Here is a 26908-nt window from a genome sequence, read left to right on the forward strand (position 1 = left end):
TTTAAATTTAGTTATTTTATCTAAAAAATTAGTTAATTTGAGGAATATCACATCATATGTGAAATAAATAACATAGGCAGTAAAATTAACCTCATCGTGATAAAAAATATATTAGTATATTCTAATAAATTTTTTTACACTTATACCAACATTGAATTTAGACATAATACTAATGAAAAAATAATAATTAAATAAAATTTTACATGAGGTGCAAGTATTATATATTATTCTTTTATTATTTATTTATTTTATATTATTTTTATAAGTTCATGTGTTGGCATGTTGGACTATTTTATAAGGAGCTTTCTCTCTCTAACATCACCATCTGCCTGTAACATATTAAATCTCATAAATTACAAGTAATTGCACTGTGAGGCTCACCACCAACCAAAATTTTTTTTTTTGTAATGCTATATATTTAGGTTATTTGGGAGATTTAAATATATAGCTCTGCAAAAATTTTAATTTAAACTTTAATATTTACTCCCAATGGAATGCCAACATTCCATTACCCTATTTTTTGGCCTTCGCTTTTCAAAGAAATTTTTTAGCACAATAATTTCCTAAACAAAAAATTTTGTGCTTGAAAATTATTTTAGAAAGCATTAAAAAAACTATCTCAAATGAAGGCTTAAGTTTTGTTTGGGGCGGCTTTATTTCTGCTTCTTAAAACAAAGTTATTTTAAGAAGCAGTAAGAAAGACATCTCAAACGAGACCTTAATCACCGAAATCATCATTGATAAAGCATAAGAAATTAAGTCATAATGAAGCTAGTTAGAGAAACTCGTAGAAGAAACCACTGTAGGGAAGAGGAAGTTGTGATGGCTGATGATGTTGAGAAAAGGAAGCTCGACGGTATTTGACAAAGGCAAGATTAACGGAGTTGAAGAAGATGGTAAATTATATAAACATATGAACTTATTCATTAGATATATAATTAAATTTTTTTTTTTATTGTTGTGCATTAGGGTTTCAGATTAAATCTCATTAACTTGATTTTGCTTTGCTCCGAGAACAGTTAGTTTTTTCAAAGTGTGCAGCTCATAGTAGTCTCTTTGTTGGAAATGATTATTATGTGCGTGGTCCGAATGTATCTGGAGGCCAATTCGGATGCGCCACGTCACTCAATGAATATTGTATTAAGTGGCATGGCTCGTCCGGACGCCACACATAATAATTTTTCCTTAGGTGGAAGCTCTAGTTATCAACTATGAAGTTTTTAGTATATGATATGTGTAATAATATGATTTAATTAACCTAAATATTTATTTATTTTTTCACAGTGATGCTACAAAAAGTCGCTTAAATGCAGGAGTAAATGAATACAATGTCAAAATTCATTGCACATGCATTAGGCCAGCTTTCCCATGAAGACATAAAGAGTAACTGTATTAGTAAATGGCTGCAGATCAGTACTTATTTGCACACGTCGCATGTCAGTGATATTATGATTTATTTATTTATTTATCAATGAAGTGCAGAAATTTGAAATAAAAGATATTTTAATACAATAGTTAAATAATAATTATTAATTTTTTTATAAACTAAATAAGCTGACACATCACATCTTATAAAGCCTCTCCATGCTCTTGTTCCAAATTTAGTTGTAAACTAACTTTTTTATTATGATTGTAAAAATAAAGTTTTTTTAAAAAATTGTGAGAAAATAATAAAAAAATTATAGTCAAATAAAATTATGATTGATATATGAAAAATAAAGTAGCCAGAAAGCTGTCCCAAATAGACTTATAGTGTAGAAAATAAAATTTCATTAATATCCACTTAATTTAATATATATTTAATTTATTTTATGCTGCACCATTTAATTTTCTTTTCTTTAAGACATATTACTCTAAAAAATCAAAAAAAAAAAAAAATACAAACAATCAAGACTTCCTTTGAGACTGGCATTTTTATTGCTACATAAAGTAAATTTTTAGTAAAAAATAAAAATTAGTGATCTAATAAGAGTTAAATAGATAGTTAAACATATAATTAGATTTCTAATCATTATTCACATTCATAGAGAAGAGGAAGAAGTTAAAATATTTGAGCCTTTGAATTTACGATGAGATTAGTACTACATGTGATATCTAAAAATCGCACTAATCTCAGAGTAAATTCGAGGACAGTGAAATTATCTCGATGCAAAGAAATTAATCGTCCACCAGCTTAAGATCATCAATGGGACTTAAATCATAAGTCATTCAATCACAAACTTTCCAAGATAAAAATAATTGAAATATTATAACAAAAATTTGACAGAGTTAAATAACAATTAACAAATATTCAAAAAAATATAAAAATTTTATGATCAAATTCCTGAAATTCAAACACAATTTAGAATAATGATTTTTATTTTTAAAATTTTTAAAATTAGAATAATGGTTAATTTTTCATATGAGCTGAAGGAGTGAGAGCCCACTGTCTTAAATGGTCATGAAGGAGAAGTCTTGTGCTTCATTCAGTAATTAATGCGTTTTTACCGGATATTGTACTTTATATTTTGTCAGAATTTGCCTAAATCAAGACCGTTGAATAATTTAATTGCTTGTGCAGACCTAAATATTGGGCAGATAAAATTTCATTTTAATATTTCAATGGCTTTTATTAAGCATGTTAATTTATACAATATTTTAGTTTAATTATTACTTTAATATAACTGTCAATTAAGGAGATGCTGTTGTTTAGAATTAAGACTATAGTTTCATTTGAGATATTTTTCTTACTGCTTTCTAAAATAATTTTTTAATATAAAAAGGTTTAGGCTTTATTTGGGACGGCTTTCTTACTGTTTCTCAAAGCAGTTTTCTATTACAAAAATTTTAATATTTGTACTAAAAAGCTGCTTAAAGAGGCAGTAAGAAAGTTGTCTCAAATGAAGTCTTAGTTCAAAAAAATTTTGTACTATAAAGCTGTTTTAGAAAGCAGTAAGAAAAATATCCTAAACGAAATAAAAATTGAATGAGCTTACAAGCTTTTCTTCATTAGAATTTTGTCTTGGTGGCGGAATATTACAATAGAGAACTAGGGTTCGAATTTCAACATAACATGAGACATTTATAATATGATATATTAATTTTGAATTGGTGATGAAAATATGCAAGTAATTTGAAATTTGAACCATTTGGTATGAAATTCTTTGAAAGAATGAAGGTATTAAGCCAATGAATTAAACTACAAACATGTTGATTTGAAATTATAATTTATTTCTAAAGTTAGGTTTGTAGGTACTTATGAAATTTTTATTGAGGCCCATAGAAGGGTGCATAAAGATCCTTTAAGATTTATGGAATCTTGTTAATTGATTGGATTAAATATTAAAGATTCTTAAATGCATAAATTAATAATGACACTAACATTTAGTGCATGGTATCCTAAACAAAGCTCAAGAGGACATAAACTAGGAAAAATAGATATAAAGGGCATATCCCTCAAAGTAAGTACAATGTTAATATCCTTATTTAAGACAAATGCATGAGGTGATGATTTACATTGTTTCAATCCAAAATCAAATATTAAAATTAGGAAAGGGTATAAAGATTCAAAGCTCAACTCAAAGAAAAATTATTTCGTGCAGTGTTCGGAATTGTCCGGAGGCCAATCCAATCGTGCAACGTCACCTAATGCAAAATGCATTAGATGATGTGGCGTGTCCGGATTGGCCTCCGGATGCATTCAGACACCACAAAGAATAATCTCTCCAACTCAAAGAGGTCAATTTAGAGGGAGAAGTTTGACATTTTAATTTTTTTTATATGACATGTATTTATCTTATGTGGCATGCATTCATGTTGGACTTTGAATTAAAATAACCACAAATAAGTTTTAATTGGATTTGGTATAAATATCTCTATAATTCAAGGGTCTAAATAAATCCACATTTTTATTAATAATCTATTTTCTATCTTTTAGTTGACCATGAAAACTCTTTGTATATTTTTTTTTTCTTTGTGTCATCTTGTATGGCCTTTTTCTTTTACTTTCATCCCTTTATTAAGAGGCTTCCTTACTTGATCTTTCAAAAATTCATTCCCAATTGTGTAAGTATCTTCTAAGTTTAAAAAAGAAATTATCATAATCATCTAAAACAATGAAGCTTGCTTAAACAAAATAGATCATGTTCTGAGGTTTGTGGATGGGAAACTTGATTGGAATGATCAGAATGTAAGCTTTAAATATGGGAAGAATATTTATGGATAAATAATAATAAATAGGTAAAAAAACTTAACTTTTATCCTAAATTTGAAATGATAAGGGATTTTCCTCTTTGTTTTTTTTAATATCCCAAATTTAAACATTTTAAAGCTTCTTCTAATGGAGTGACAAAGATTAGGACAAACTTAAGTTTTTTTGGGGACATTTAGGCCATTTAAGGCAAACTCACACACACAATGCATACACAAAGACTCGAACCCAAGACCTCTTAGTTGGAAGCATAAGCTCTCAACCAACAAGTCAAGGTGAGCTGTGTGACAAACTTAAGTTAGTATCACATAACTTGCAATCGAAAGGAGGGAACATTAAAATTGAATTATGAATTTTTTTTTTATATATCAACTTGTTTTAATGTAGCCCTCAAATGGTCGATATATTAATATTAAGTTGATTAAACTATTTTATAAAGGGTGCACCATCACATTCATGGATTTCATTAAATAAGAAGACTTAGTTTATGACATAGAGGATTTGGTACATAACATATCATAAACTAATACTTGGGATTTCAAGTTTTATTAGCTTAGACATGAATCTAAGATTGGGAAACCCAAATAGGGATGAAAATGTATATAAACCTTGTCCTCTTTATCCTAAGAAAGAGTAATGCACAATGATATTTATTATAAATTCAAATTTTTTTTGTTAAGTTTTATTATCCCATACCTAGTTCAAGTTTGGATGGAATTATAATATTATATAACTAAATTTAAATATAATCTTTCAACTCAAAGCCACCTTTGAGGGTCTATTCCAAACTATTAAGGTGAGAACAATAAGAAGAGGGAAAACTAACATTATTCCTGAATTACTTTTAATATGATCCCTATTAGATAACATGAGTATCATACTCAAACTTTAATCATGGATTGAATTATTTTCTCATATATATTTTAAACTTTACTAAATCAAAATCTATCTGAGAAGAGTCCAATTGGAATAGAAAGATTAGTGAACCTTATTCCTAATATAATGAGGAAGGACAATGCATGGAAATGAAGAGCTATGTCAATTCAATGGGCATCACCTTGATTCTCATGATAGAAATATATTCTTAGATATTTTAATGTGTGTACTAAGTATTCTTACTATAGTTACTCAAGTCAACATATCATATGGGTTGCATAGTGCGCACATCTGTGTAAATGCTTAAATGACAATTGAAGCACTTCAAATAGCTAAAATAGATGCATTGTAGCCCTAGACATATGCTTATGCTAGAATATTACACATATTTTAGGGTTTCATATGTTATTTGGTTCAATGAGCTAATGATTTAATAATAAATTCTAATCATGCATTTAACATGACTTGAAAATATGCACTACAGGAAAATCTCTTATTTCCGACGGATTTTCCGGCGGATTTTTCGGCAGAATATTTGATAGTTTCCGGTGGATTTTAAAAGTTTCCTACGGATTTCCAACGAAATTTTGTTCGCTGGTAAATCGAGTGTCGGAAAATTTTTCCGTCGTAAGAAATCCGCCTGTTATTTTAAAATAAAAAAATTTTAAAATATTTCAATTAACTATTAAATAAATTATTAAAGTTAATGTATATTTAAAATAAGTTATTCAATTAAATCTTAAGTAAAATAAGTTATTAATTTTATAATAAATTAATTATTAATTTAGTAGCTTTTTATATTATTTTAAAAATACTTTAAAATAAAATATTAAAGTTAGTAATAAATTATATTTTATTATTTTAATTCTTAATTAAAATTATTTATTATACTAAAATTAATTATAATAATTTATCAAATTATTAATTATTTATTAAATTTATAATTAACTAGAATAAACTGTAAAACTATTAATTAGGAATATATATTTTTTCCATAAAATTTTAAATCAACCGGAAATAATCCGCTGGAAAATCCATCGGACAATCTGTCGAAAAATTTTAATTGTTATCCGTTAGAAATCCACCGGAAAGACCGCCGGAAACTATTCTACTGGAAATCAGCTAGAAAATTCCGCCGGTAATTGACAATTTTCCTGTTGTGATGGTTTATGCTCTAATATATTGTTAAGACTTATTGAATGATTTTTTAAGTAGTCAAAATTCAATTTTATCATAATTTGGATAAAAATATTATCAATAATAATTTTTTTTTTCAAAAATACTCATTAAGAATTGATTAAGGACATATACATACATAACATTTAATTCTTTAACTATTTATAAAACTAATATCATGTTCTCTTCATTTTTCAAATTGTAACCCAATATCAAAATTCATAGCAAAATCTCAAGCTAAATATTTTGCTTTTATCACATTTCTAAAGCTTCTATAGTGGCATATGTGTATATGGATATGGATTTAGTAGTTCAAAAAAAAAAAAAAAAAAAAAAAAAAAAAAAAAAGGCATATGTGTTAGTTTTATGAAAATACAAAATTTATATATATGTGATGCATACTTAGATAAATACATAATAATTTAAAATACTCAATATTATGTCTAAAAAATCATTAGTGTATCTTAAATGCCATTTACATGTGAAATCTTATATTGGTTCATTAGATTTAGCTAATTAAACATGTGAAAGAAAATTATTGATCAAACCATTCATTTCGAGTTTCAACATAATTAGCGCAATATCCTCAAATTTAATTTCACTAAAATCCCTATATAAACTTGAAATATTGGCTAAGCGAGCATTGTGACGCAGTGATATATTTTGGGCATTGTGGTGCCAAGCTCTCAAGTTTATAAAGGTTTGAGTGAGCACATCAGGGGCTGGGTCTTAAGCATTGCAGCATTGAGTTATAAAAATTATTTTTTGAAGAAATATCCAAGCCCATTTATACAAAAACCCTCACTTAGCATCCCCCTCCCCCATCTCTACTTTTGTATTCAATGATTTTGAGTTTTTTCTTCCTCCTAGAATTGATTAAAATTCAACATCTTTCATTCTAGTGAACTTCTATAGTATAACTTTTGTTATGTGATAGATATTGTCACCCTAACCATCTTGACAGGCTAATATTGAAATTTCACTGATTAGTTTTGCATATATTTTTTTTATTAAAACATGAAGAGAATAATATCAAATGAAAAATAATTAGGAGTTAGTATGCTACATTTGAATATGAAATACATGTCTATATGATATGCATTAATTTATTATTCATCTGATTTAACATGTATTTTAGCATTATATATGCATACTGATGAGCATAATGATAATTATACTATGTTTATATAATATTTATTATTATGATCTATATGGTATGTTATGTGTATAAAAATAAGAAAGAATTATTGAAAATGATTGACTGATTTAAATTAGCTAGAGATATATTATCCTATACAGGAAGGTGGGCCGACGTGTTTTCCTTTAAATAATATTTGCAATATAATTTTAAGTGATATGAAAAGGGATATAAGGATATTGATTTATAAAATATGGTATACCGATAAGCAAGAAATGACAACTTATTCTATGAAAGCTATCTAACTTATGACATGTGATAAGAGATTGATTAATGGTAACATGACTGATGATTGAAACTAATTAATTCCTAGTTGGTTTGAAGGGCCTGTATGACTGGATATAGAAAAACATATTGCAGGTAATTAGATGTTAAGTTTTTCTGGGAATCGTGTTGGTAGGGTGTGGGGGGGGGGGGGGGGGGGGGGGGTGAGCAAGGAGATTGAGGAAGATAAACACTTACAAATATTCCATAAGTTGAAGCCCACATTATTTAAGGGAGCTATAGAGCCATAAGCAATAGAAGATTGATTGCTAAGAATTGAAAAGATAATTGACAACATGTACTGCCAGAAGAATAGGAAAGACTCATTATAATTCAAAAAATAAAAAAGATAAAGATATTTTTACTTATAACAGTTCAAAATTATTTTAGAAGTCATTATAAGTCCAAATTACAAACTGTCTTTGCCCACATAAATATTATTTTATTTTAGTTTCACTAATATTTTTCATAATTTTTTGACGCTAGAACAATTCCTTAAGAAATTGACAAATATCGATACAAGTGGGTTTTTTAGGAGCGTTAGGTGACTGTTTCACTAACAGATTTCACCTGATTTTTCTAGATCTGCTTAGTTAATTTATGACTATTTTTCTATAATTTTTGGATTTTTGATTTTGAAGATATAAAATGATTTATAGGAATTTTATACTAAAAGATTAAATAATTTGAATAATTATATTTACACTCTTATATTAATTATTATAAAAATCTCCTTCCATACGTAAAAGTTATTAAATGGGTTTTCATTTTCATTTCGCCTTAAAAAAAGAATGGAAAATAGGATTTGAGAAGAAAATGAGAGAAAAAAGAGGAGAGAGAAGAATAAAAGCTAGGGTTTGACAATCGTAGAGCCATTTTTGTCCTTCCGTCCGGTAGAAAAATTTGTTCATCTCAAGATAAGTTAGTTTTGTCTATTTAAGTTTTCAATTATTTGGTATTTTTGAGATTTTTTTCTATCAAATTTATATTTTCGTTACAAAAAAATGAGGATAACTTTGTTTTCGTAAAAAATCCATCACATAACTTTTATATGTTATAGAGATTGAGATTTTGAAAAAAAAATTGTGATTTTTATTTGTTAAAAAATTTTATTTTGACATATAAAATTAGTGTTTTCGTTCAATTAAAGCTTCAAAATAATATTTTGTACAATCTTTGGCAATTTTGTTATATTTGAAAATTATGTATTTTTGCTCAGTAGTATTTCTGTTTCTTACCATAGGCATTTTACTAATTTTTGAATTTAATCCAATTATGATTTAATTTATGAAATACATTGAAAAAAATATGTATAATGATGAAAATAATGTGACGTGATCTGACATATTAGGGTCAGTCTTGCTATAGTTCGATATAATATGACTTACATGATATCTGGTCATATTGGGGCAGTTTAGATAGCCATATTGATAGAGACTTGTAGGATCTATAATGTATAGTCAAGGCTTGGTGAGTGGGATTGATGGAAGTAATTAAGGCTATATAGTTGTTTAGGAACTATTTCTAAATATTATAAATATTATATTAATTTTAAAACATTTTGTTCAAAATAAATTAAAATAATTTTTCTTATGTGTATTAAAAATATTTTCTTAATTCATTTTCTTCCATAAGCATTCTTTATGAAAATTAGGGAGCATTTTGTTGGATCTCTCAAGGAGCTTCTCTTTTATTGCTAGACTATCTCTCTCTCTCTCTCTCTCTCTCTCTCTCTCTCTCTCTCCAAAGGCAAGAAGTATGGTTTTGGAGGAAAAGTTTTGATTAGTGGAATCCTAGCCTTGGTGTGTGTTACGTGGCCTCGATGTGGGTTAAGTGGAGACATAGCTTAGATTGGTGGCCAAAACATAATTTTTGTGCCTATTGTCTCACTTATTTTATATTAATTATGACAAAAGATACATCACCTAATGTCTATTAATGAAAAATCTATCAATATCTTAACTTATTTTTCCAATATCATTATTCATGACAAATTAATAATGAAATGTAATTTTCTAAGAGGGTTTAATTGTAAAAATAATTCATGAATTAGTTTAATTCATTGGATACCTTTCAACATCATTTGGTTTCTTTCTAACTAGTTATTCCATCATTGATAGTGAATTTTCTAAAGTTACATTCATATAAATCATTAAATTGAGTATGCAATTATACTTTTATTTAACTCACATTCATTGTGCAAAATCAATCAAAGTAATTATAAATCCTAATCAATTCTCCTTCTCTTAAAGTGTCATAGTCATCCCATAATTATCATCTTTCCTTGGCTCTATTATTTGGTTTAATGACCTGAAATAGACTCATATATACACTATGATATAAGGATTTTCCAAGAATTCATGACATGAAGGTCAATTTATATATAAACTAACTTAAAAGGTTGATGAAACTACAAATTTATTTGTCATTTGAATACTTAGTAGAGAGAAAGCCATATTACATCTAAAAATAAAATATATTTCACTTTAGAAACACAATTGATAAAGTAGTATACAACTAAATATATATTAGAACTGAAAGAGATGGAGAGCAAAACCAAGATTGGAGGAAAATTCTTGAGACGAATCTCACGAGAATGAGTTGGAGCTTCTTAAGAATGAGAATGATCTTCAATGAGAAGGATCTCCAAGGTTCCTAATTAGAATGAACCTTGGGGAGTTTATCATGTTGACATAACTATCTTGTAATGTGTATGGCTAGAATTAAACCATTTTGAGGGTGCACAAATTGAAGAGCATCATTAAAACAAATCTACTAGTAAAAGTAACCAAGCTAAAATTTAAATATTTATTAGCATGTTGACAACTATAATGAGGAACGTGAAGTGAGATTTTGTTCTATGTGAGTTTTTTTAGGAGAGAGTCGTTAGTTAACTCATACGTATTTGATGTTGCCTTAGTGAATGAGAGAAATTTTGTGTCTTATATGAGTTTAATGGCTATGTATTGTCGGTCAAGTAAGGCTGATTTATAGACAACTTGGCAAGATCTAGTGCAAGGAGACTCTTGGCTTTAGGCAAAAAGTATGATAAGTTTGAAGTTATAGGTAGTCAGTTTATGAAAGAATCCACAACTAAGTGAATGAAGAATTGTTGCGTCCTGGAGTATTCACGGTGGTAGAGAAATATATAGTTTATCGTCTTAACATTGTACGAAGATCCATCACATAATCAGATAAGTGAGAGGGTGTAGCGTTCATAAGAGACACCAGAGTTTTTATGTGGAAACCCCTAAAAAGGGGGCAAACCACAGGGCTTGGCCTAGTTTGAATAAATCCACTAGTATTTGCAGTCAATTATAAATGAGGCCCTTTCTTGGGAGAAGGCCTTGGTTTTGATGATACAAATATACTTCATATAGAGCGCATTACATGGTGGGAGTTACAATGTAGACATGTTTGTTTGGTCGGTACGATCATAGTCGATTGGATGGAGGTCAGAAAGACTAGTGTCATGTGATGGAGGCTGGAAGGATCATAGTAGGCGACAGAGGTCAGAAGGACCGTAGTCGGCAGAAGACCGGGGTCAGAAAGACCGTTGTCTATTGATGGAGGTCGGAATTATCATATTAGGCGATGGAGGTCTGAAGGATCGTAGTCGGTAGGAGACCGGGGTCAGAAAGACCGTTGTCTTTTGATGGAGGTCGAAAGGACCATAGGAGGCGACGGAGGTCAGAAGGATCGTAGTCGGTAAGAGACTGAGGTCATAAAGATAGTTGTCTTTTGATGGAGGTCAGAAGGACCTTAGTAGGCGACGGAGGTCAGAAGGACTGTAGTCGGCAGGAGACTAAGGGTCTAAAAGACCGTAGTTGGAGGACGGTACTTTGGTAGAAGTCCGTGTGTCAGGTGGTTGCCTGGTGGAGCTCGGGGCCTCAAGTGGCAATCCGGTGGAAGTCTGGGCCTCAAGTAGTGGCCTGGTGGAGCACAGAGCCTTAAGTAGTTGTCTAGCAGAAGTCTGGGCTTCAAATGTCGGTCTGGCAGAAGTTCGGGCCTCAAGTGGTGGTCCGGCAGAAGTCCAAGCTTTAGGTGGTGGTCCGGCGGAGCAACGGCGTCAGGCGGTGGTTCGGCGGAGGTGAGGGCCTTAAGTGGTGGTCTGACAAAGGTGAAGGCCTCAAGTGGTGGTCCGGCGGAGCAACGACGTCAGGTGGTCCGGCGGAGGTGAGGGCCTCAGATGTGGTCCGACAGAGCAATGGCGTCAGACGGTGGTCCAGCAGAGGTAAGGGCCTCAAGTGGTGGTCCAGTGGAGCAACGGCGTCAGGCGGTGGTCCGGCGGAGGTGAGGGCCTCAAGTGGTGGTCCGGCGAAGGTTAAGGCCTCAAGTGGTGGTTCGACAGAGCAACGATGTCAGGCTGTGGTCTGGATGAGGTGAGGGCCTCAAGTGGTGGTCCGGTGGAGGTGAGGGCCTCAGGTGGTGGTTCGGTAGAGCAACGGTGTCAGGTGGTGGTCCGGAGGAGGTGGGGGCCTCAAGTGGTGGTCCGGTGGAGCAACGGCGTCAAGCGGTGGTCCGACGGAGGTGTGGGCCTCAAGTGGTGGTCCGGCGAAGGTGAGGGCCTCAAGTGGTAGTCCGGCGAAGCAACAGCGTTAGAAGGTGGTCCGGCGGAGGTGAGGGCCTCAAGTGGTGGTCTGGCGAAGGTGAGGGCCTCAAGTGGTGGTCCGGCGAAGGTCTGGCGGCGGTCCGGCGAAACTCCGGCTGTGGTCGAGGAGGAGCTTCTTCCTTCTCTTCCTTCTCTTCTTGCTTCGATCCCCTTTCAAGAGAAATGAGGGGTCTATTTATAGATTTTCTGGAGTGGCACTGCCTATAAATAGATGAGAGATCAGGGGCAAATGTGGAGTGGTTCAATGGATGGCCGATATTGAATCCCTTGATCATAGACCGTTCTTCAGACCTTTGAAGGTCTTAATCGTGTCAGAATTCAGCGATCGTGGGCTCGTTGGATTTGTCTCGTCGAGCCGCTCGATTTGAATATAAGCTTGTTATGTTTGAAAATCGTTTGGTAATCCAAATTGTGGTTTGAACCTTCAAACAGTGCTTCAGGTACTTGATTTGTACTCATTTGGGCTCAGATTGAGTCGAATTTGGTGTCGTTGGGTTCGTATTTCCGAGATGCTCAGTTTGACTATAAGTTTACTAAAATCGGAGTTCAGGTTATCCCTGATTTAGTTTTTGAAGTTTTCAGCTTGATTTTTGCCTCGAGATTCATACCTGATCAAGATAATATTTTGACGACGTATCAAGAATGTTGTTTCTTTTGATCATGAGTTCAAACTAAAACTTTTAAATTTATCATTGAACATTTCAAAAAAAAAAAAATTCAAATTGGTTTACAAATTATGGTCAATTCATGTTTCTTGGAGACTTGATTGATTGATTTTACCTAAATAAATATGAATCTAAAGTAGAAGAATAATTTGTTTTGCACATAAAATTGGGAGAAATCTCTAATTAACATAGTAGTAGTGTTTGTTTACGATGATTGCAACATAAGGTGAATAACTTTAACTTATATTTATATAAACTTTTGTTCAGTAAAATATTGTTATATGCGCATGCTTCACCCTGTCGACCCCAAGATCCTGTTAGCACAAGTTTCTCACAAAATTTTCTTCTTCTCACATGTTATTGGTCACTTGGTCCCATCGACGAGCCCTCCTATCGCTCCTCACACGCGATGCCCTGAGCAAGCTTCACCGATCTTACAATGCAACCACTAACAAATTTCATCGGTCCTATGCACGAGCCCCAACCAACTCCTATCGTTGTTTCATGATGCATACTCTAAGGTTCGTATATAGGTTTCAAATTTGGCTCTAATCAATTCAACCCGTATTTGAATCAAGGTTTAATTTGATTTAATTTCAAATTTGAAGCAATTAGAGCTATTTTCTCTTGGGACAATCTTTAATATGCATTTTAAATATATAAAAAATAGTAATTCGATTCAAAATAAACTTTTAAATATATTTTTTTCAAAAAAAATAAAATCACACATATTTTTTAATTTAGAATATTACAGAGCATATAAAATTAAATTTTCGGATTGAAAATTTTAAATGCCTTACATTCGACATTTTCTTCAAACCAAACCCTCTTAATAATATATATTAAAATTAAAATACTATTCAATATCCATGCCAGTTCTGCATAAATATCACGTACTTCCATGGCGTACTTAGAGCAAAAACCCTATACGCAGCTAGATGAAACCAACCATGAAGCTTTGCCTCCTCCCCTTCTTCCTCTTCTGCTTCCTCTCCTCCTCCTCTTACTCCCACCCTCACCCATTCGACCCCCTCACTCCCTCTGAACTCTCAACCATCCGCTCCATCATCACCTCCTCCCATCTCAACGCCTCCTCCTCCCTCTCCTTCCACTATGTGGGTCTCGACGATCCCGACAAATCCACCATCCTATCCTGGTCGGCCTCCTCCTCCCCCCTTCCCCCTCGCCGCGCCTTCGCCATCCTCCGCGCCGACCGCCAAACCCACGAACTCATCATCGACATCACCAAAGCCTCCATCATCTCCCACCACATCTACCCTGGCCCCGCCTACCCATCCTTCAACAATGAAGAGGAAGCGCAAGCCGGATTGCTTCCAATGAACTACAAGCCATTTTTGGAGTCAGTGAGGAAGAGAGGAGCGAAGATTGAGGATGTTGTGTGTACATCGTATGCGAGAGGGTGGTTTGGGGAAGAGAAGCAGAACAGGAGGAGAGCCGCGGTGCTCTGCTTTGTTGCCGGCGAGACGGCGAACTTCTATGCGAGGCCAATTGAGGGAGTAACGATAACGGTCGACTTAGATGATATGGAGATAGTGGAGTATAGGGATAGAGTGGTATTGTCGGTGCCGGCGGCGGAAGGAACAGAGTATATGGCGGCGAGGCAACGGTCGCCATTTGGACCAAGGGGGAACAGGGTCGTGGTGGTGCAGCCGGAGGGGAAGGGCTTCAGCATCCATGGCCATATGATCAGGTGGGCCAATTGGGACTTCCACCTGGCCTTCGACCTCCGTGCCGGCGCCGTGATCTCCCTGGCCTCCATCAACGACACGTCCGCCACCATGGCCGGTCGGAAGAGCGTTCTCTACCGGGGCTTTGTGTCGGAACTCTTCATCCCCTACATGGATCCTTGTGAGGAATGGTACTTCAAGACGTACATGGATGCCGGTGAGTATGGCTTTGGCCTCCTTGCTTCGCCGCTTGAGCCAACGGTCGATTGCCCGCCCAACGCCGAGTTCATGGATGGTTACTATGCGGCTCAGAATGGCGAAACTCTCCGCATATCCAACGTCTTCTGCATCTTCGAGCGATATGCGGGTGATCCTTCGTGGAGACATACAGAGACTTTGCTTCCGGGAGAAATAGTATGCTTTTTTTATATTATTAATTTTTTATTTAAATTAGATGAATAAATTTTCCATTTTTATATATTCCATTAATTCAAATCAGTCAATATATGAAAAAATCGTTTTAAATTAAACAAAGTCATCAATGGAGGAAAATCAATGAATGTTATGAGTTTTCATTTTTTTTTTCATCAGACTCCTATCGGAAGTCCGTCAAGCTTATAGAAAAATTATTCTATGTGAAATCCAGACCGAAAGAATCATTCGAACATATATGTGTACACACTGTGTATATCGTATATCAAATTTTTGTGCATACTATATATACTCGTAATCCGGAGTCCGAATATTATTACGTCCGAACTCTGCATAAAATAATTTCAGCAAATTTACGATATGTTTAGTTCAATATTATAATGGTTTAGAGGAGTTATTAATTTGTATTAATGTGATTTGCACAGATCACTGAGAGCAGAGAAGAGGTGAGCTTAGTTGTCAGAATGGTTTCAACCGTTGGAAACTATGACTACATGATTGACTGGGAGTTTAAGACCACTGGCACCATCAAAGTTTCGGTAATTAGATTTTTCTTCATTATTATTTATCTGTTTAATTAATCATTTATTAGTTGTGAGCTTTGGATCTATTTGGAACATTTATAATTTTGTATAAAATTAATTATGAAATTACATAGAGAAAATAAGTTAGGATCTGTTTAGAAATTAGAATGATGGGAAGTATTTTATAAATTTGCTTGTGAAATTTCTTTGGAGAAGATAATTTTGTTATTATAGTTACAAAAAATAGTTTTAAAATATTAAAAATTCTAAAAAATTATGAGAAATCAATAATAAAATAATAGTGAAATAAAATTATAATTATTATGTGAGAAGCAAAATAGTTTGAAAATTGTCTCAAATAGAATTTATGTTATTCTGGCTAAAAAATATAAGTTATCCCTTAGGGGCGGAAAATGGGTTCCAAGGGGGGGCAATTCCCCCCTCAAAATTTTTTTATATGGTGTTTTAGATAATTTATCTCTTTTTATTTATTTTTTAGTCTTTATTACAAGGGTTTTCAGGCAATTGCCCCCCCCTAAAAATTTTAAAATACTATGGTTTTTAGGTAATTGCTCCCAACAGGTCGAACCCCGCCAGGGGAGATACATATTCATAAATAGATGATAGTTATAACTACTAACTCTAAAATATCTCGCTACTTCATCTTTCTCCTCTCTCAGGCGGGTCTTACCGGAATTCTGGCCCTTAAAGCCTCCACCCATACCCACACCAACCAAATCAACACCGACGAACACGGCGAGCTCGTGGGCCGCAATACCATCGCCGTCTACCACGACCACTTTGTCACCTTCCACCTCGACCTCGACGTCGCCGGTCCGGCCAACTCCTTCGTCAAAGCCAACCTCAAAACCGTCCGGTCCAACTCGGCCCATCCCACGCCGAGGAAGAGCTACTGGACCGTCGTCAGGGAAACGGCGAAGACCGAGGCGGACGCACGGATCCAACTCGGCAGCACGGCGTCGGAACTGCTTATTGTCAACAACGGGGTGAGAACTGCGTTGGGAAACGCGGCAGGGTACCGTCTGATTGGCAGTAATGCGGCGGCAACATCGCTTTTGAGTGATGATGATTACCCGCAGATTCGAGCGGCGTATACAAAGAAGCAGTTGTGGGTGACGCCGTATAACAGGGAGGAGAAATGGGCAGCCGGCCTTTATGCGGATCAGAGCAGGGGAGATGATAATTTGGCCCAATGGAGCATGAGGTAAGTACCTTTTATACTTATAAAAATAGGATTAATTTTTTTTTTCCGGACATATGAAGCACTCAATTTAGATCAACTAAGATAAACTCATGCATGTAATACATATACAACACGTCAATTCAAGACTTCTTAGTTTGTTGAAAGTTTTGGCTACTAGCTAAGGAGAAATTATCTGTGCAGAATCAGAACAGAGAGGACCGTTCGGATTTGCTGCGTATTTGTAGATGCACATTAAATACCAAGCAAATATTCAGCTGTGAGTATTTGCTATGTATTTAGTGAGAATTTGATGAGTTTTTGCTGAGTATTGATTGAGTATTTGCTGATTATTTGTTGAGTATTTATTGTGTATTTTAAAATAAACAGTAAATCCTCAACAAATAATCATTAATCTAGACGATCCTTTGCGTTTGGAGTCTGCACAAAATAATTTCTCCTGGCAAAGAGAAAGTTTTGACTTTTTTAGAATAAAATCATCACATATATAAACTTCGAATTCAAAATCTCTTGATTTTGTAGTCATAACTCTTAACCAACAAACTAAGATAAGTTGCATAAAATATGATTAATTTATATACCACTTTCCTTCTAAATTGCTTTTTTAGAATAAAGCATTTAACATAGCTCGCCTTGGTAAACAACTTTCATATTGCTTTCTAAAGTAGTTTTTTAGTACATTTTTTTTTGAAATTTTTATACTAAAAAGTTGCTTTAGAAAGCTGTAAGAAAGCCATCTCAGACGAAGTCTTAATTGGAAGTTTTGGCTACCAGTTAAGGGTCTTGAGTTTACGTGTTATATATGTATTGCATGAGTTTATCTCGATTAGCCAAAATTGCATGAGTTTATGTATTGCATTAATTACTTTCTAATAATTTTCTTTAATATTCTTTCAAACAGGAATCGATCAATTGAAAATACAGATATTGTGTTGTGGTACACAGTGGGGTTTCATCACATTCCAAGCCAAGAAGATTTTCCATTAATGCCAATGTTGACAGGTGGATTTGAGCTACGACCCTTCAATTTCTTCGAGAGAAATCCGTTGATTAACACTGAACCATTTAATAAGGTTTTGTCAGCTCAGTCGACTACTCAGACCAGCAAAATGGCTCAAGTGTGAAAAAGTTGGCAAGCCGCTTATTAGAGCTTTGAGGCTTAAAAGAGTATGGCCATTTGGTCTATTTTTAAATATCTTTTGAGTCATGTTCTTTCTTAATTTTGTTTCAAGTTGTTTGAACCAAGCTAAGAAAATTGCTTCCAGTAGTTTTGATTGCAGTATTGAATGAGAAATCTCGTGATTGCACAGCTCATCTTGATCTGTTGGTTAAGAGTTTTGGCCATCAATCAAGAGGCTTTGAGTTCGAAGCTTGCGTATGTGATGTGTGTATGAATTTGTCTTAATTAACTTAAATATTTCAAAAAAAAAATAAATATCGTGATTTCACTATAAGATATATTATTTTAATAAGTACATATAGTATATTATTGTGTGCTAGTACTCATATTGAAAAGAGAGGGAAAAAGAGTACAAACATAGGACATAAAATTTGTTATGTGAAAAGAAAAAAATATTTGAGAAGGGAAAAGTCAATTGGAAATAACTCTGATTAGTTATAATAATTAATGGATAAGAAAGGATCAAATTAGTATTAATATGTTTAGTTGGTGTTGTCAATATATTAAGGTTGAGTATAGTGAGAGTTATTCTCTAGAAGATGAATTTAGTCTAATAAGAAAGTGACAAAAGGGGAAATGTTTCAAATAATCATAAACAAAATTTGGGATTAGTTTCAAATAACTCTAAACTGGCAACTGAGATTTGTTCAAATAACCCTAAACACAATATAGAGATAGTTAGAATTATTCCCCACCCTTGTTCAACTTCTTGACTAAAGAAGGATAAAATTATTAGTGCCCCTATAAGATTCATATATAGTGGATTCCATAAGACCAAATCCTAGATTTTGGGTTGAAAACTATTTTAGAGATATCTAAAATCATGTTACAAGGTTGACTCTCGATTAGCCCTTTTGATTAGGGCTGCAAACAAACTGAATGTTCGACAAGCTACAAAGAATTCAGCTCTATTGTAGCATCATTATAATCATTTTATTTACTAAGCAAACAAGCTTGAACATTTTTTTAATACTTGGTTGTTAAATAAATAAACATGGATAGTTTTTTTTTTTACTCATTTATGTTCATGAATAATATCATTTGAAGCTCATAAATAGGCTCAATAATAAGCTCGATAAGAAGTTTAATTCATACTTGATATGGAGATTATGAACAAGCTCATTTAAAAACTCAATTGATGTTTGAATTGTCACTCAATTAAGTATCATTATGACTTATGAAAATGATGATCAATTTAATTGGAATGATTTATTTATATTATAATTTAGTAATACAAGAGATCATTAATTAAAAAAAAAATTAAAACTAATTTAACATCATAATTTTTTTACTTTGGAACTAAATACATTTCTTAAGATTGGTTTCAATCTTTAGTTAATATATTTTCACATAATTTTTGCAAATATGAACAAGCACATGCTCAGCTCATTTACAACCCTACTTTTTGTCAAGGTTAACCATGACTAACCAAAATTTACTAAAATGCTCTTAATTCCTTATCCATGGCATTCTTAAGTCAAAGTCATGCACTTCACCTATCAATTGAGTCAAGCTGATATAGGATTATTCAAGGCACTCATGCTGATCACACCTAGCCCATGGTCAACTCATGTTGAACATGGTTAGGTCAAATTCCCAAATTACCACTAAGCTCCCTAGGTACTTTAGATAAATCTCATACAAATAGCTTTGATTTTGAATCAAAATAGTTAGAGATACGTACTCAAGGATCATCTTAGCCACCTAACACGTGGTCAACCCATGTTGAACATCGATAGGACAAAGTGACAAAAATACCATTAATTTTGGGTACTCTCACTGCATTCATTAGGTTTAACCCATCTCAACGCTAAAACTTCCCATCCAAACTCTGGCCAAGGTTTTCTAAGACCTTAACCTTACTCTCATAGGTATCCAAACCGACTTGGGCTATTCCAAACCACTTTGGGCTTGTCGAAGTGGGTAAAATAGTTTGTCCCAAGCCAACCGTGCGAATCGAAACCCAATGCAAACCAGTTTAAGCTTAATTAATCTAACTCTAGGCTTTCATTGGACCTTTAAAATCTTATACGCCTTTTCCATCTAGGCCTAATAGCTAACGCTACCAATATTACTAGGTCAACCATAGTCGAATCACCCAAGCTAACACATCTCAGAGAATGACCTCCACAATTATCCTCTAGCCTTAAAATCATTCAAGGATAGATGGAGAACCCTTATTGGAAAATCCCCATGTGAAAGCCTTTTTTTTTCTTCCAGGATCGTCCGGACGAAGTGGGATCGTCCGGGATGATCAATTCAAAATCTGTGGACAGAGAGGTTCGTCCCAGGACGAAGTCAAGTTCGTCCTAGGACGAAGTTAAGTTCGTCCGTACAAAATTTCTCCAGAGAGCAACTCGTCCTGAGACGATAATAATTTCGTCTGAACGAATTTTGTCCAGAGGAGAAATCGTCCCGGGACGAATAGGAATCGTCATTTGCGATCCACCTTTATATATATCCAAACAATCATTTGAAGAGAGAGAAAAATATCTAAGGAGAGAGAAATCGAAGGAAAAATGAAGAAAAGTGGATTTTGGGCGACTTCGGTCCGTTTTTGTCCGTCGCCGTAGATAGAAAAGTTGATCGACTCGAAGTAAGGCACATTCCGCCTTTCTTAATTTTCAGAAATGTGGATTTTGACGATTTTTCTGTTTTGAATTTTGTTTCCGTTAGCGAAAATTTGGTTTCATTTCGTACTGATAAATGTTTTAACGCGTAACTTTTGGTATGTTTCTGAGATGATGTTTTTGCACGTTTTGAGTATTTTTTGGAAGATTTTCATAGGATATTTTGAATTCTGGATGTTGAAAATATCTGGAGTTTTTATCGAATAACAAATTATTTGGATGCTGAAAATATTTGCTTCAGTACAATGAAAGTCTTGAAATGATATTTTCTGCTATCTGTGATAATTTGGTAAATTTCTGAAATTATGAATTCTGTGGAATTTTCGTATACTGCCGTTATGCCGCTGATGATTTTTCTGACGAATTCTGATTTCTGAATTTGATGATTTGATGTGTTTGTATGCTATCAAGGGAGTTAAAAGGGGCTAGAATCCTTTGAGATTCTGTTAGGGTCCGGGAATTTGAAATCTGAAAATAAGTTCTGATATGATAATTCTGTATCTCTGATATGTTCTGGTGCTGTAAGCACAAGGGAGGCATAAGGGATCAGGATCCATCGAGATTCTGTCTATGTCAGGGAAGGGAGGCATAAGGGGCCAGAATCCGTTGAGATTCTATCAGTGTCAGGGAAGGGAGGCATAAGGGGCTAGAATCCGTTGAGATTCTGTCAGGGTCCGGGAATCTGATTTGATATGTGATATGTGATCTGATCTGTTTTGATAATGTGCTTTATGATTTGTACGATTCTGTCTGTTCTGTGATTTGAATATGTAATTTAAAGATAATTCTGATTTGAAATCTGATTTGAATATTCTGTTATACGAAATGAATTCTTCTGTATCAGTGATTTGAATATTATGTTAATCAAGTATCTATATCATGTCTGATTATATGATTTTCTGTACGATTATCTGAATTTTGTATGGCTACTTTTCTGATATATTTTGGATGTGAGTTTCTGGAGATTTTGATTGGATGGTGTAGTCTTGTTGAGCTGTTAGCTTATTCTTGTTATCTGCGTGGTTTTCAAGTTCTGGGAAAGGGAAGGAGGTCTTAGACTAGCCGTTCAGTGTTTGATCTGGGATTATGTATTTTGTACTTTTGATTTTTGTACAGTCATGAATTTTCTGTTCTGTTCCTTCTGTTGGTAGCCATGCACTGTAATGTACATGATTATTTTTGATGAAATAAAGAAGAAAATTTCGGATGAACTTTTCTGTATATTTGGATGTTTATAGTAGCTCTGTGTTTTTTGTATGTCTGTTTATTAAAAGAAAGTCTGAAAGCAAATTCCAAAACTAGATCCTGGATTAATCCTGAAATAAAGAAGGGATTCGTTCCGGTCGGGTTGGGTCGTGACACCCCAGTTGCCTTTGCTAACTCAGGTTGCTTGTAGTGGCCAAATTTTTGTCTAGATGCATTCCTAAAACATTATAAATAGACCCACTTAGGGCCAAAATCGTGCACAAAACATAAGAGTTATATTCCCCATTACTAGTGAGATATATCCTACCCTCTCGTAGCCTTTAACCCTATTCTGTAAACATAGAGACCAAGCTCCGATGATTCATGCTAGGTTAGAACTCAAATTCTAATTTAATCACCCTCAAACTTGAACTTTTTCAACAAATTTGTTCATGAAAGTCCAACAAACTCTTAACTACTCTATGTGCATGTTGGATCTTTGTATAAAGACTCTACTACCATAGAATTTTTAGCACCTACTATTTTGGTACCATCTTTGAGAAACATTCTTAACGTATAAGAAATAAGTTTTAATGGTTGATTGTAATCCCTCAATCAATGATAGCATATTCTAGGTGATGAAGGTGGCTTAAGACTTACTTTGTATGCTCTTATACATATAAAGAAAGAACTTCATGTTTAAATCCTGTAATATTTGGAGGAGATTGGATAATAAAGAACATAATCACAATATGATGGTGTTCTCCTTTCACAAAAGTAACATTAGTTTTAAGTTGATCCATTTGGTATCATATGGGTGGTACCTCCTCATAATCCAGCTCACCTTCCACCACAAATTTAACAAGTTATCTTGAATACTACCTGTTCAACCCATGTGCCAATCCCATTTGAAAAGATAATGTAGGATCCTTAATCAAGAGTCTTCTTGGGCTCCGACTTAAGATGTAATTAACCACGGGGGCTTGCACTAGTGGGAAACTGAATTCCACCATCTAATAAACCCCACTCGAGCTGATGTATTGGGTGGGGGAAACCCGTTGTTGTGATCAGGCCATATATATTATTACCCATCGAGGTACGTAGGCGAGAGTGTCTATCCTCCATGGTTAATCGTATGTATGGTCTAATCTGCCATTCCATCGGCCCGTTTGTCAGGAGCGCGGAGGCCTCCGATAGTTTCTATCCCTCGGGGTGGTGTGGTCGCATACCCCTCAGCACTCTGCAGCCGGCGGTGTCCTTTCGGAGGTCAATAAAGTCAAACTTTATGTGTTGAAGTATTTTCTTCAATGTTATCTAATGAATGAGATGCCTCAAAATTTCACAATAGTTATCTCACCTTTTTGAGAGAAAATTGAAATTTTGAAATAGGGTGAAAAACTCTTTTAGGATCTTAAACCTTTGAGATAGCGATAATCAAATCCTCTTTAGGAGGAAGGTTGGAGCTCTACCAAAAAAGTTGAGAAACTTGAGTGCCACTTACAACAACTCCTATAGGGTGGTTTAGTACTATTGATAGAGAAAATATTGATGCTTTTAAATGGAGAGCGCTTCACCTATACAAGAGAGTGTCATGCATTTTTTAGGAGGCAAAATCATAAATAAGAGATTAAGACATCTTAATTTTTCCTATAACATTGAAAGATAATTTGTTATTCATGGTAGAGCATTGGAGTTGTAAGGGGGAAACACACCTTATCAAGGATGATATTATACTAGAGCTTACAAAAGGGAAATTATGCATTGCATGGATAATATAATATAATTTCTCTCTTAAAATAAAGAATATATTGGAGCCTACAATTGTGAGGGGCGTGTAGACAATTTTTGTTGTGTTTTGAAAAATTAAAATATAGAAGGACAAATAGAAAAAGAAAAAAAATGATGGAAAAAGTCTCCAAAAGAAAAAAAAAAAGGAAGAAAAATGAAAATAGAGAAGAAAATTTTAAAAAAATGATAAAAGTCTAGAGGGAGGCTTCTATGCCAAATGGAGCAACTTGATGTTAGTGTTCGCCAGTGTTGTCTTAAGTGGCCTGATCAAGCCTCGACCCAATTTTGGGCTTGCATGAGCATATTATAGCATTTTTTGGATACCAAAAATTATTTTTTAATGTTTAACTTAAATTTAGTACATTTGAAGCCTTAAAAAGTCTCAAGATGAAATTAAAAAAAATTTGAAGAATTAGGAGAAATTTTTTTTTAATAATTTTTATTCTAATCAATGAGCCAAATGGAGGTTCATTTTCACATCGAGGGAGCAATTCTGCCTTCTAATTTTATAAAATTATAATTTTAATATGGGATGCTTTTTGAGGAATAAACATATATTTTGGACGACATAAATTTGACATCCAAAATTAGAGGGCAAATATTATGTCTCTAAAAAATCCAACTAATCAACATGAATCACATGATAATATTTTAAACAAAACCTTTCCAATTAAACTCAGGACCATCCAAACTACGATTTCAACAAGCTCATTGTCAAACCAAGCATTTGAATAACATGAACCCATTGACATATCAAGTGATCTAATTTGAATTAAAATGAAGCCAAATCGAGCCCTTGAAGTATATTTGAAACCTTCAAGATTTATTAATTGAAAAAACTTTATTATCTTCAAATCTTAAGCGCTTAGATTCAAAATTGAATGGATTGACAAGATGAATCAAATGAGCCCAAAACCATTTGATTATGATATCATTAAGGCACTCAAATGTTAGATAAATAATTTTTAGTCAAGTGATTACTACGAATTGTTTGATGGAGTGTTTTTGATTTTTGATCAAATTTATTTTCTAGCCCAGGGTCCAAGCTTAAAAAAGTCTTTATCATATAGAGAGTAGAGGTTTATTTATTGATCTTGAGAGTGAAATGCTCTGCAAATATGGAAAAGATCCAGAGAAAATTTGTAGTGCTCCATCGGACGACCCATATTGATTCCCTCGATCATAGAGTATTCGTTCTGCATTTAAGCATTGTAATGATGATGGAATTGAGTGATCTTGGGCTTGTTGAATTTAGTCGAGCAACTTGATTTGATTATATGTGTTGCGTCCAGGAGTATTCACGGCGGTAGAGAAATATCATATTTAACGTCTTAGCGTTGTAAGAAAATCCGGGACACAATCAGATAAGGAGAGAGGGTCTAGCATTTATGAGACACCAAGATTTTTACATGGAAAACCCCTAAAAAGGGGGAAAAACCACGGGGCCTAGCCCAGTTTGAATGAATACACTAGTGTTGCAGTCAATTAAAAATGAGGCCATTCCTTGGTGGAAGGTATTAGCTTGATGTAAATCTTATGGAGTACATTACATGATGTTTAATACAAAGAGTCATTGTTGACATGTTCGTTTGGTCAGAATGACCGTAGTCGGAGGGCGACGGAGGTCGGAAGACTTGTAGTCGGTGGGCGACGTATGTCAGGAGGACCGTAGTTGGTTGGCGAAGGAGGTCGGAAGGTCTGTAGTCGGCGGGCGACGTAAGTAAGGAGGACCGTAGTTGGCGAGCGACAGAGATCAGAAAGATTATAGTCGGCGGGCGACATAAGTCAGGAGGACTGTAGTCGGCGGGCGACAGAGGTCGGAAAGACTATAGTCGGGGGGCGACAGAGGTCGGAAAGACTATAGTCGGGGGGCGACATAAGTCAGGAGGACCGTAGTTGGCGGGCGACGTAGGTCGAAAAGACTATAGTCGGCGAGTAACATAAGTCAGGAGGACCGTAGTCGACGAGCGACGGAGGTCAGAAAGACTGTAGTCTGATGACGAAGATCAGAAGGACAGCGTCAGGTAGAAGTCCAACAATGGAAAGAAATCCATCTTCGCGTAGACGTCCAGCGAAGTTCGATAACCGGTAGAAGTCCGGCGTCTGATAGAAACTTGGCGAAGAGTGAAGGTTCGACGTCAGGTAGAAGTCCGACGTCTGTTGGTGGCAAAGGAGAATTCCGGCTTCACTTGGGTAGAGTTTCGGCGTCAGGAGGGAACTCTGTTGTAAATTGGGAAGAATTTCAGCATCACGTGGAAGTTGGGAAGAATTCCTGCGTTCTCCCGAATATCACGCAGAATCTTGGCATGTTCGGGCGGCAGGAAGAGCTCCGGCGGTGGTCGAGGAGGAGAGGATTCGCCTTTTCCGCTTTTCCTTCTTCTTCTCTCTCTTCCCTTCCGTCCCCTTTGGGTAGAATAAGGGCTCTATTTATATTTTTTATGGAGTGGCACAGCCCGTAAATAGGCGTGAGATCATGGATGAATTGGGAGTGGTTTGAATGGACGACCGATATTGAATCCTTTGATCATGCACCGTTCGTTGGACATTTGAAGGCCTTAATGATGTTGGAATTCGGTGATCTTGGGCTCTTTGGATTCCTCTCGTCGAGTCGTTCGATTCGAGTATAAGCTCGTTAAAATCGGAGACCGTTTGGTAACTTAAATTGCGGTTTGAACATTCCAACAGCGCTTCGGGTCCTTGATTCGGACTCATTTGGGCTCAGATTGGGTCGAATTTGGTGTCGTTGGGTTCATATTTCCAAGACGCTCAGTTTGACTGTAAGTTTGCTAAAATTGGAGTTATGATGGCCTCTGATTTAATTTTAGAAGTTTCCAACTCAATTCTGCATCGAGATTCGTGCCCGATCAAGATAATTTTTTGACGATGTATCAATATGCATGTTGTATTTGGATATCATTTGGTCACCCAATTAATATTTTGAAGCTTTCAAATTTTCTTCAAACTATTGATTTGGGCTTATTTGGGCTCGGATTAGACAAATTTTGGTGTCATTGAGTTTGCATCATCTAGACATTCAGTTTAACTATAAATTTGTCAAATTTGGAGTTCGGATGGGCCCAAATTTATTTTGGAAAATTTCTAATTCAAATATGCCTTGATAATCGTGTTCGATTAATACTATTTTTGGTGACTTATCAATGCTGACAGTTTGCTCTTCTATAAAGGAAAATCTACGATGACATGAAGGTGCTAAAGAAGAAGCCAAATGCCTTTTTTTTTTGGTCTCTTTGGTTACATTTGATAAAATTGGAACTGTAT

General features: G+C 34.5%; 1 protein-coding gene across 1 annotated transcript; it reads left to right on the forward strand.

Moving 5' to 3' along the window:
• The first annotated feature begins 13930 nt into the window (after nt 1-13930).
• LOC110104565 (primary amine oxidase 1-like) lies at nt 13931-17970 on the forward strand. Its single transcript, XM_020833728.2, has 4 exons — nt 13931-15082; nt 15526-15639; nt 16305-16849; nt 17748-17970. The coding sequence occupies exons 1-4, from the start codon at nt 13931-13933 to the stop codon at nt 17968-17970; spliced, it is 2034 nt and encodes a 677-aa protein (XP_020689387.2).
• Nucleotides 17971-26908: the final 8938 nt, after the last annotated feature.

The sequence above is a fragment of the Dendrobium catenatum genome, unplaced genomic scaffold (genome assembly GCF_001605985.2).
Source record: "Dendrobium catenatum unplaced genomic scaffold, ASM160598v2 fragScaff_scaffold_655, whole genome shotgun sequence".
NCBI classification, from domain to species: domain Eukaryota; kingdom Viridiplantae; phylum Streptophyta; class Magnoliopsida; order Asparagales; family Orchidaceae; genus Dendrobium; species Dendrobium catenatum.

Bases quoted from the DNA above. Each gene is read 5' to 3' on its own strand.
- LOC110104565 (XM_020833728.2), top strand. From the start codon at position 13,931: ATGAAGCTTTGCCTCCTCCCCTTCTTCCTCTTCTGCTTCCTCTCCTCC. The intron at 15,083-15,525 runs GTATGCTTTTTT...TGATTTGCACAG, and splicing joins CTTTGCTTCCGGGAGAAATA to ATCACTGAGAGCAGAGAAGA. The intron at 15,640-16,304 runs GTAATTAGATTT...CTCCTCTCTCAG, and splicing joins CTGGCACCATCAAAGTTTCG to GCGGGTCTTACCGGAATTCT.